The 12847-nt window shown below is 35.8% G+C and overlaps 1 protein-coding gene across 1 annotated transcript in view; it reads left to right on the forward strand.

Moving 5' to 3' along the window:
• Positions 1–12847, forward strand: part of Rassf8 (Ras association domain family member 8) — a 93207-nt gene that overhangs the window by 65957 nt on the left and 14403 nt on the right. Inside the window, exon 2 of the mRNA XM_048787191.1 lies at positions 6185–6375. Coding sequence (XP_048643148.1) covers positions 6273–6375 — 103 coding nt within the window. The 5' untranslated portion in view covers positions 6185–6272. The remainder of the gene's footprint in view (positions 1–6184; positions 6376–12847) is intronic.

Genomic DNA, 12847 nt, shown 5'->3' on the forward strand with positions numbered 1-12847 from the left:
AAAGCTTATCTAACATGCATTTTTCTTCATCACGTTATAGCTTCCTTGCCTCGTAAACACTAGATAGCATTCCAGCACTATACATGGAGGCCATTTAAACTGTAAAGTCACCAAAACGTGCACACGCACGCACATCCACACACACACACACACACACACACAAATATGGCACTAAGTCTATTGAGAAAAGGACACTGACTGACAATATAAGAGTAGAAAACCAAAAAGGCAGAATGGCTTCTGATTCAGCCTCAGCTGGGAATGTGTCAGGTAGCTCAGATTTTTCACTACTCTGCATATCCTTGAGTAACCATGAAAGCACCAGTATTGACTTCTAGACTTCTATGGTTACAAATAAGTTTTAGCAAGTAGACAAATTCACAAATGTAGAATCTGGGAATAAGGAGGGTTGACTATTATTCCTTAATTAAAGCATTGATCTTGTGGGAAAATGTCTCCACAAATGTAGATGCTTAATTCAGGTGGGCTTTTATAATGACACATGGTTCTTAGCTAAAGAAATTTTGTTTCCCAGTGGCATGTTTTTGAATAAAAAATTATTAAAATAATCATGATTTGACTATAGAAATCTCATGATGAAAACCATAAGTGCACTATATTAATACCCTTGCAGTAGAACCTTACTTTCCATTTCCATTTAACTGCATCATTTTTCCATGAACAAATTTATTCCAAATTCTAACTGGAATGCCAAAGTCCTTTGCTGCCCAGGTTCTAAGTTTCAGTGATGCCTGCTCTACCACATTCTCCTACAATGTAGAACTTCATTTTCCCCTCTAGTCGAGTTCTGGAGCAAGGTATAGAGCTATAGAACTTGAGAGGGTTGAAGAAAAGAGCAATTGGACTTGATAGGGTTGAAAAGATCCAGGCTATAGCTCTGAGAGAGGAGCATTATAAGCTTTTACTGGAAAGATGGAGAGACAGGTTCTTCAGATGACTCATAAAACAACTGTGATTTTTAGGGAAGTTAGAGATGATTATCAGTAAAACTTAAACCCCCAACAGAAATTGTATTCTTCTAAAAATAGTGGCTCTCCTAGAAATAAAATCTGGGGCAGGCCAGTCCATTGACCTGAACCCAATAAAACTTTTCCTACCCTCCTTAAGATTCCAAGTATAAAAGATAAAATTCAAAAACAGATGTTGGTCTTCCTGGTGTGATGTGCCATGGTAGAAAGTCTGTTCAAAAACTTGAATACCCTGCAAGTTTCAGTATTCTCTATGCTCAGTGTTTTCCCACAAGATTACTTACTCTGTAATGTGTAACAGATGTGCATGACACTTATGTTTGTTTATATTCACTCAATGATTGAAAGTTCAAAGTGAAACAGAAATTCAGATAAGAAAATATGTGTAGTATGCTAAGGTCTAAATAAGAATATAGAACTTAGATGAGGTATCTAGAGTAGTCAAATTTGAAGAAACAGGAAATAGAATAGTGATTGCCATTGGAATATGTTTGGAATAGGAGGTAGTTGGCAGTTGCTGTTCACTGGGTATAAAGTTTCAATCATACAAGATGAGTGAATTCTAGAGATCTGCTGTACAGCATTGTGCCTTCAGTTAACAGTGCTGTATTGTGTGCTCAGAAATGTGCTAAGTTTTCTACTAATTTTTTATTATTTATTTTTTTAATTTGTTATATATGACAATAGAATGCATTAAAATTCATATTACACACATAGAGCACAATTTTTCATATTTCTGGTTATACTCAAAGTACAGTCACATCCTTTGTGTGTTTGTACATGTACTTAGGGTAATGATGACCATCGCATTCCACCATCTTTCCTACCCCTAAGTCCCTTCCCTTCCCCTCCCTCCCCTTTTCCCCTTTGCCCTATCTAGAGTTCATTTAATCGTCCCATTCCCTCCCCCACAGCATATTATGAATCACCTTCCTTAAACCAGAGAAATCATTTGACATTTGGTTTATTGGGATTAGCTAATTTCACTTAACATTATATTTTCCAGCTCCATCCTACAAAAGCCATGATTTTATTATCTTTGAATGCTGAATAATATTCCATTGTGTATATATACCACATTTTCTTTATCCATTCATCTACTGAAGGGCATCTAGGTTGGTTCCACAGTTTAGCTATTGTGAATTGTGCTGCAATAAACATTGATGTAGCTGTGTCCCTGTAGTATGCTGTTTTTAAGTCCTTTGGGTATAGACCAAGGAGAGGGATAGCTGGATCAAATGGTGGTTCCATTCCCAGTTTTCCAAGGATTCACCATACTGCTTTCCATATTGGCTGCACCAATTTGCAGTCCCACCAGCAATGTATGAGTGTGCTGTTCTCCCTACATCCTCACCAACACTTGCTGTTTGTAATCTTAATAGCTGCCATTCTGACTGGAGTGAGATGAAATCTTAAGAGTAGTTTTGATTTGCATTTCATATATTTTTTTTTATATTTTTTTGATTGCATATCTTCTTCTGAGAAATGTCTGTTCAGTTCCTTGGCCCATTTATGGATTGGATTATTTGGGTTTTTTTGTGTTTAACTTTTTGAGTTCTTTATATATATTCTAGAGATTATTACTCTGATGTGCATGTGGTAAGAATTTGTTCCAAATTAGTACACTCTCTATTCACCTCACTGATTATTTCTTTTGCTGAGAAGAAGCTTTTTAATTCAAATCCATTCCATTTATTGATTCTTGATATTAATTATTATGCTATAGGAGTCTTATTGGAAGTTGGAGCCTAATCCAACATGATGGAGATTTAGGTCCACTTTTTATTATAATAGACGAAGTGTCTGGTTTAATTCCTAGGTCCTTGATCCACTTTGAGTTGGGTTTTGTGCATGGTGAGAGATAGAGGTTTAATTTCATTTTGTTGCATATGGATTTCCAATTTTCTCAGCCCCACTTGTTGAAGAGGCTCTCTTCCCTCCCATGTATGTTTTTGGCGCCTTTGTCAAATATAACTGTAATTATGTGGATTAGTCTCTGTATCCTGTATTCTGTACCATAGGTATACAAGTCTATTTCGGTGCCAATACCATGCCATTTTTGTTACTATTGCATTGTAGTGTAGTTTAAGGTCAGGTATAGTGATGCCACCTGCTTCACTCTTCTTGCTAAGGATTGCTTTAACTATTCTGGGTCTCTTATTTTTCCAGATGAATTTTATGACTGCTTTTTCTGTTTCTATGAGGAATTTCATTGAGATTCTGATTGGAATTACATTAAATCTGTATAGTGCTTTTGGTAGTATGGTCATTTTGACAATATTAATTCTGCCTATCCGAGAACAAGGGAGATCTTTCCGTCTTCTAAGGTCTTCTTTGATTTCTTTCTTTAGTGTACTGTAGTTTTTGTTGTAAAGGTCTTTCACCTCTTTTGTTAGGTTGATTCCCAAGTATTTTTTTTTTCTTGAGGCTATTGTAAATTGGGTAGTTTCCCTCATTTCCCTTTCAGAAGATTTGTCACAGATATACAGAAATGCATTTGATTTATGGGTGTTGATTTTGTATCCTGCTAGCTGAATTCCTTTACTAGTTCCAGAAGTTTTCTGGCAGAATTTTTGGGTCTTCTAGGTATAGAATCATATCATCAGCAAATAGGGCTAATTTAAGTTCTTCTTTTCCTATGTGTATACCTTTAATTTATCTCATCTGTCTAATTGCTCTGGCTAATGTTTCAAGAACTATGTTAAATAGAAATGGTGAAAGAGGGCTTCCCTGTCTTATTCCAGTTTTTAGAGGGAATGCATTCAATTTTTCTCCATTTAGAATGATGTTGGCCTGGGGCTTAGCATAGATAGCTTTTACAGTGTTGAGATATATTCCTGTTATCCCTAGTTTTTCTAGTGTTTTAAGCATGAATGAGTGCTGTATTTTGTTGAATGCTTTTTCTGCTTCTGTTGAGGTGATCATATGGTTCTCATCTTTTAAGTCTGTTGATGTGGTGCATTACATTTATTGATTTCCATATGTTGAACCAACCTTACATCCCTTGAACCCCACTTGATTGTGGTACACTATCTTTTTGATATGTTTTTGTATGTTTTTTAATATTTAAAAAAAAAATAAGTCCCAGAGGTTTCTTTTGAATAAAAGGTTTCTTTGGAGGGAGGGGGCTTTCTTAGTAGTTTTTTCAAGTTCAAGATTTTTTAATGAAAAAAAGGATTAGATATTAAGCATACTTTAATTCAACATTTTTTAATGAAATAAAGCCATATATTAATGTTTGATCACTTTTTGATGCCTGCATCTTTTTCCAAGAAAGAATAATTTTTGCATGTTCTATTTTTAGTGTAGAGAGAACCTAGTAAGGCAGAGCCTTCAGGGTCAGAACTGCCCTATTCCTTTCCCTATGTGTCCTCCAGGTGAGTGGAAGACAGTTGTGTTGTGTGTGCAGCTCCTTCTTGAAGCTTAGAGTGCTCACAGCCTGTTGGAGGTTCAGAGAAGTCTCACTGTAAAGAAACTTTTAACATTGTTTATGGAATTTCTTATATTTCTTTGACTTTGGAACCCTTTTTCCCAGGACCGTTAACATCTCAAAGGATCTCATAACAAGGAACCCAGTTATGGGAATCAGCTGGTCATTGGAAAGAAGACCCTTCTCTGTATAATGTAGGGATTTCTGAACAGTAGAATATAGAGGGAAGGGAACTGGGCATGGGAGGAAGGAAGGGGAAGGAGAAATACTGGAGACTGAAGTAAAACAAATTATATTCATGCTCTTGTAATTTTGTCATAGTATATTCTGTTGTCATATATATCTAAAACCAATAAAAGCAAATATAGGGGTTTCTGAAACTTCGTTGGCACCTCATTATAGGCAGAGACCTGAAGCAGCATCCTAGGAAGTTACTGTTCAATCAGTCCTTTCTTGTTTTCATGATGACAGAGTATTTTTGCACCATCTCTGGAAGAAATAATATAGTTTATCTTCCTTCAGATAGCATGTGTTCTAACTTACCACTAGGTGACTAGATGGCCCATAACTGTCTTAGGTCCCTTAAGAAAATGTAAAGAGGCAAAGCTACTGTTCATAGTAAATTCTATTTTATAGGAAAAGTTTTCAGTATCTTTTAGTAATCTTTTTTAAAAGTCATTAATTGTGAAACATCAGTGCCATTATAAACCTTAAAACTAATCCAAATGTTCTCTTAATTAAATCAATGTTTATTACATCTCATAAAAACTTTAATGCTCTTTTCTAAAACAACAAAGAAATATGAAGATCAAAAACAATGGATAAACAAAGTAAATCCTAGATTGATAAAAAAGATTTGACACAGGAAAAGTTGAGATTTTAAAAACTCACAAGAAAAGAACTGTGCATAAATTCTTTTTAGCAGATTAAAACCTTTCAAGTCGGTACCAGTAGAAGAAATCAAGGTATTTGGTTTAATGAAATGAGAAATGTTTGGCATATAATTCAGCCAAATAAAAAATTGAGCACTGGTTTAGCACAGCAAATACAACAAATGATGATGGTTTATGTTTGTATCAGTCTTCTAATTCAGCAAAATTAGCAAGCCCAGCTAAATAAGAAAAGAATAAGATGTTCACACACGGGGTCAGCTACCCAAGGAATTTGTTTTCAAAAAAAAAAAATGAGATTTTTTTTTTTTTACACACCTGTCTTCATGCATGCTTGGTGGGAGCATTCAGTGGTAAAGACCATTTCCTCAGTCTTGTGGGGAGGTAAGGGACACACTCAACACAAGAGTGCAACTTGGAGTTAGCAGGACGCCTTGACAAATGTTTCTAACAAGTATTATACTCAGTGCTGGCAAGCCTGTGAGATTGGTTTATGATTCCAGGAATGACAAGAACTTTTTTTTCTTTCTTTTAACTCAGAACCCATCCTAATGAAAGTGGTGAAAAGGGATAGAAAAAGAACATATACATTGAACAGTAGGGCTTGATCAAGTAAATAAGAATATTTAGCCCAAAGACACATAAATAAAATCATTGTTAGGAAAGTAGTAATAATATGAAGCAGTGTCATGCTAGGTGGCTGTAATTGCATTTGTACTGCTGACTTTAGTTCTGTAAAATAAGTACAAATGGACTTTTATAGTAGCAGGATTCTGGTATATTAAAATTTGTTTCATGTAATTTTTATATTATATAAGAAATGCTAACATTTACCTTATTAAAAATGATATTTTCCTCTTTTTATCTGACTACAGTCTCTGCCTTCTCTGTGTTCTTGAAGCCAGACATGACCTGACACTCTGATGACTACTGTCAGGGCCTTGGGTGATTAGCCAGTGCACCATGGAACTGAAAGTATGGGTGGATGGAGTTCAGAGGATTGTTTGTGGTGTCACCGAAGTCACAACTTGCCAGGAGGTTGTAATAGCCTTAGCTCAAGCTATAGGTAAGTAAACTCTTGGATGTCTAGGATAAAATTCCTTTACACTTTCTTTTGGGGGCTGTATATGTGTGTGGTTTCAATATATGTCTCTAGTGAGTTTTGTTCATTTAGTTCTATAATAAATCTCACAGACACACTTTTACTTACTATTCTTTGCCTGTGTTTGAGTTAATCTGTAATGATGCTGTTCTTGGAATTACCCCCCCACCCATATCACTCAACTTCTTCCCTGGTGTCATACTAAACAGTGATTTCTGAAACTAAAGATGTTTTCTTAAGCAAAACATAGATTCCTAGTTCCCAGAGTCCCTCATAAGGAAAAATTCTATTATCAATTTCTGAATACTTTTAGAAAAGCAAATACAACAAATGAAATAACAGCATTGCTTTTTAGGAAAATAATGTGCACTCTTTAAATCTTATACAGTGAAGATGAAGTTGTCAAATACATCTCCTGTTTTTATCTTATCCTCCTATCTCAAGTTTCTTCCAATTTATTTTAAACTTTTCCTTGTCATAATTTGTGCAAATTTATTTGTTATCTTAAATCCTTTTGGAATATGATGAAGATATAAATTCCTGCCTCAGTAAAATTAGTAATGTGGATTATAGTTTCTATTTACATCTTAAATCTGTTATTCAGCAAACAAATATTAAGGAGAAACTGTGTGTCCAACATCATGCTAGGTGCTCTAGCCTTCTTATCAAAAGTTTATTTTTTGTTTTGCTAGTTTATATTGGAAGCATGTCCAGTTAGATCAAGGTTGAAAGCAGCCAGTGTTGCCAGGACATCTGAGCTTCTGATGGAGATGCTTGACTTTGCCTCCTGCATTATGGCAGATGCTTTGTAGTTATTTCCCCGTCCCTTTTTTTTTTTTTCTTAATGAAGACTAGGATTACCATTGTTCATGTAACTTTCTCTGTTATGTTTGGGAATCAAAACATGGACAATACTTTAAAAAACATTTTTGTAGAAGTCAAGTAGTTGAGTGGTGTTGCAGGCCACATTTATCTGTGTGGTAGCCACATTTTCTGCACAGAATTTCAAGGGCAAAAATGCCTACAGGTACTAGATATGAGTTTGTCCTTTGGAACTGAAGTATGTTCTTACTTGTGGAACATGGTAAAAAGTTTTAACTGAATCTTTTGCTGCCTCAGTAACTCAGTACAAGACCTGTTTTGAAAAGTCAGCTACCTGAATACAGGTGTTTTATGATATTCCTCCAAATTTGGCCACCTATTTCTTTTTTTGTATCATAACTACTTCATTGAATGCAGAATTCAGAGAAGGACTCAACTGGCAACTAACCAACAGCTGTTAGTCCTTGTTTCTGTTGTTGTGCCAGATTTTCTCAGCACCAATTTGCTTCTGATATATATTTGAATATCTGTCTTATAATGAAAGATTTTTATATTCAGAGTTTAAATACCAAGTGAAAATTTTGTAATTCTTTTTTCTTATCTCTACTTTAAGAAACAATAGGGGATTTATTAATTAGAGAAAATTGCTTCTATAACAAACAACCCCAAAATTTCCATGGCTCAAAACAGTAGTTTTTACTGAAGGAACTTGAGACTAGTTGCTTTTGTTTGCATGTACATATATACCGTGTTTAGGCAACTATATACAGTCAGCCCTCCATATCCACAAGTTCTACATCCATGGATTCAACTAACCTTGAACCAAAAGTACAGTATATATGCCTAGTACCAAACATGTGCATGCTTTTTTTTCCCCCCTTGTCATTATTCTCTACACAATACAGTATATTAACATGGCATTTACATTGAATTAATTATTATAAGTAATCTGGAGGTGATTTGTAGTATGTAAGACAGTGTCATAGTTTATATGCAAATACATGCTATTTTTTGTAAGGGATTTAAACATCCACAGATTTTGGTATCTGCAGGGTCCTGGAACAATCCCCCATAAATACTAACTGTGTGTGTGTATGTAAGCATGTGCGCGTGAGATAGAGAGAGAGACCTTAGAAGTCATTTTCTCCAAGTAGTTAAAATTATTTTTTTAAGAAACCACAGAAACTATCAAAATTATTTACTATGAAAATATGTACATAAGCCAGCAATCTGAGAATACATATGACAGCTAACATCTTTTGTCTTAGTGCTTCTAATCAATCAAGTCTAATTAGCAAAGAGCCAAAACAGAACCTAGTTTGATTTTTTTTTAAATTCTGAATGTATCTAATACTCTAGAAATAAATCCTTTCTACCCTAGTCTTTCACTACTTTGGCAGATTACAGGTAGGTGATGGATGTAGGACACATTTTCAAATTATGACAGACAGAATAGTTAAAAGTAAAACTGTGATTAAAATATTCTTTGCATGAAGTGGTTAAGCTACCTATGCATCCAGAGTGCACCCTGTGTTCAGTCATTGTAATCCTAGGCTTTCTGAAACATTCCCAATTTAAATATTCTATTTTGTTTCCCTGGTAAACTGTCCTAGAAGTACCATTATTCCAGAGCTCAAACTGCCTCTCAGATGTGTAAGTGAACAGAAAGCCTTTGACAGATCATCTGTATCAAGTTATAGTAGGGAAAGTGCATTTGCTTTTACGGTATCCCAAACCAAAAATAAGAAAAGTATGGTTTTTTTGCCCTCAGGTAACTTAAAGCTTAATATAGGAGCCGGGAGTATGGCTCAGTGGTAGTGTGCTTGCCTTGCATGCATGGGACACTGGGTTCAATCCTCAGCACCACATAAATAAATAAAATAAAGGTATTGTGTCCTACAACTAAAAAAAAAAAAAAAAAGTTTAACATAGAAATAAATTCCAGCTAAAATTAGGGGAGGAAAAAATAAAGGAACTGAAGGAAAAGGTTTCTGATCCACAAAGCTTTGATACCTGATGTCATTTAAAGTATCAGTGATTCAGAATCTTTCTGTTCCCACTTATTGTGATCTGTTCCCTGTATCTTCTTCAAATGGGGCCAGAGCAAGCATTGAATAGAAATAACTGGATTGGAGCTGGGACTAAAATGATGTGGTGGACTCTGCTCAAGAAGCCCTTTCATAATCAGTTTTCAAACACATTTTATACTAAACTCTGGTTTTAGTATTTGTTAAGACTTACTTTTCTTTTCTGAAAATTCTTCTAAAGTATAGAGGATCTTGCTTTCTTGTCTTTCTTATATAATTGCTTTGCCTAAAATAAGTACTCAGTTAAACTTATTTTCTAGGACAGTCCTGTTTAGTAAAACTTTCAGCAAGGATAAAATGTTCTATACCTGTGCTTTCGCAATATGATAGTCCCTAGTCACATTCAACTATTGAATACTTGAAGTGTGGCTAGTGTGACTGAGAAAATGAATTTTTAATTTTAACTAAATCACTCTTGTAGGAGACAGTGTATTCTAGAGGATAACTGATTGGTATCTTGGACTTAACATGTCAAAACCCAAGCTCTGTGTCCCAGGTACTGCCCATCCCCAAGTTTCTTCCTTCTACCCATCTCCGCAAATGAGAACTCTTCTTTTAGTTGATAGAATCCAAAACCTTTGGGTTGTCTTTTCTTCCTTTCTTGCTTTACTACCTTAAAACTAACCTATCATCAAATCCCCTATTCTACCTTCAAAATATATCCAGAATCTTATTTCTTCTCTCAACAACCACTGATGGTAGTTTTTAACCACTTTGTTACCTTGATGGAAACCACGATTATTTTTCACTTAGATTTTTATAACAGCTTTCCAGCTCATCTCCCTACTGTGTCAGTCAGCTTTCCGTTATTGTAACAAAATATTCAGGATAACCAGCTTAAAAGGAGAAGAGGTTTATTTTGACTCACAGTTTCAGAGGTTTCAGTCCATGGTTGCTTTACCCTGTTACTTTTGGCCTATGGTGGCAAAATACATTATGGTAGAGGAGTTGTTCACAGTACCTAGGAAGGAAAAGAGAGAACAGAAAGTGACCAGGGTCTCCATATCCCCTTCTAGGGCATGCCTCCAGTGGCCTAACTTTCTTCTGTTAGATCCCATGTCAGGTTCCACCATCTCCCAGTAACACCACTGTCTGGCAACCAAGTATTTAACACGTGGGCTTTTGGGAGACACTTTGAACCTAAAGCACTACTTCTACCTTGTCCCTCTTTTCAGCAGATTTCTTTTAAAAGTAATTCCTTTAAAACATGTTGCATTATTTCATTCCTCTGCTCAAAACCCATTAGTGGTTTCCTAACCCAGAATTCTGAACCCATTCAGTAGTCTTCAGGGGCATAAAGGAATCCCCACATACTCTCACTACTCTAACCTCATTTAAAACCACACATTTTGGAGTATACCCTCCCACCTAAACATGCCAACCACATTCCTACCTCAATCTTTGCATTAGTTTTTCTTTATTAAGAATACTCTATAATTAGTTACTTTGTGTTCATTCCCTTAGATCTCTGCTCAAACATAATCTTATAACAAAAACTCTCTCTGACCAATATGTGTCCTGCACATGTGCACATTCATATATTCCTTGTCCTAACTACTATTTCTCTGTAGCATTCACCTCCTGACATGTTACTTATCCACCAACATCCCTTATCCACATTATGAAATCTAAAAAATTCTGAAATCCTCAAGTTTATCATACTTCTTTTGTTAGCCCAATACCTGGCATTGCTTCCGTAGTGGTTTAAAAAAAAATGGCTTGATGTGAGGCTGGTTTTAGTTCATCTATCCCATTTGATATAAATGTTGGTACATTTTACTTTAGAACTATCATAAGCTTGGGTTAGGTTGAAAGGTTTTATTACAAATACAGAATCATGATTGCAGGATGGCTTCATGCCATCTTTCTAAAACCTAAAAAATTCTGGATTTTCATTACATATGACTTCAAACCTGTTAGATAACAGAAAGTAAATCTACATTTACTTGGGATTGTCTATCACCTACCACTGTTTTCTTATTGTTTATTCCCATAGCTTAAAGCCATATCTTTAATGTAGTAAGCACTTGAGCTGTTTTTATTCACAACATGCCTGACACCAACCGTTGAGTACAGTTCTTTTTTTATTTACTTTAATTTGTTATATATGACAGCAGAATGCATTTCAATTCATATTACACTTATATATAAAGCACAATTTTTTATATCTCTGGTTGTACACAATGTAGAGGCACACCATTCGTGTCTTCATGTGTACAGCATACATTGTACTTCATACAATGTCCATCTCATTCCACTGTCTTTCCTATCCCCATGACCCCTCTCTTGCCCTCCCTCCCCTTTGCCCTATCTAGAGTGTTTTTATTCCTCCATGTATACTCCCCCCCATTTCTATTATGAATCAGCATCCTTATATCAGAGAAAACACTTGGAATTTGTTTTTTGGAGATTGGCTTCCTTCACTTAGCCTTATATTCTCCAGTTCCATCCATTTGCCTGCAAATGCCATGATTTTATTCTCTTAATGCTGAGTAATATTCCATTATGTATACATACCACAGTTTCTTTATCCATTCATCTATTGAAGGGCATTTAGGTTTAGCTATTGTGAATTGTGCTGCAGTAAACATCAATGTGGCTGTGTCCCTGTACTATGCTGTTTTTTAAGTCCTTTGGATATAGACAAGGAATAGGATAGCTGGGTAAAATAGTGGTTCCATTCCCAGTTTTCCAAGGAATCTCCATACTGCTTTCCAATTTGCAGTCTCACCAGCAATGTATAAGTGTGTTTCCCCCCACACACACACATCCTTGCCAGCACTTATTGTTATTTGTATTCTTAATAGCTGCCATTCTGATTGTAGTGAGATGAAATCTTAGAGTATTTTTGATTTGCATTTCTCTAATTGCTAGAGGTGTTGAACATTTTTTCATATATTTGTTGATTGATTTTATATCATCTTCTGAGAAGTGTCTGTTCAGTTCCTTGGCCCATTTATTGATTGAGTTATTTGGTTTTTGGTTCTTTATGGGATTTTGATGTTGTTGGTATTGTGTTGTTTTGTTTTGGTGTTAAGCTTTTTGAATTCTTTATATTTGCTCTCAAACAGCGTGGTATTGGCACCAAAATAGACATGTAGACCAATGGTACAGAATAGAAGACACAGAGACAAGCCCACATAATTACAGTTATCTTCTATTAGACAAAAGCGCCAAAAACATACATGCTGAGAGCCACGGCCGAGTCTGTATGGTCCCTGGCATTTTGCCAACAGTATTGATTGACAGGCGAGGCATTACTATCCGCCTCTGCCGCAACTTTTGAGTTCTCGCACTATTTTGGAGTTCTCGTGGGGATTTCCGGGGATTCCCCGAGAGTTCCCATTGGTTGGGGAAGTGCAGGAGGAGGGATTTCCGAGAGAGATATTTCCGGCTGGGGGTTTCTGGAGAAGCCTCGTGGCGTTCGGGAGGATTCCCCGGGAGCTGTGTGAAGTGTTTTCCTGCAGTTTAAAAATAAAGTTTGTTCCTGCTTCAGTGGCTCGTGATTTGTGCCCAGCCAGACTGCG

The sequence above is a fragment of the Marmota marmota genome, unplaced genomic scaffold (assembly GCF_001458135.2).
Source record: "Marmota marmota marmota unplaced genomic scaffold, marMar, whole genome shotgun sequence".
In the NCBI taxonomy this organism is placed as follows: domain Eukaryota; kingdom Metazoa; phylum Chordata; class Mammalia; order Rodentia; family Sciuridae; genus Marmota; species Marmota marmota.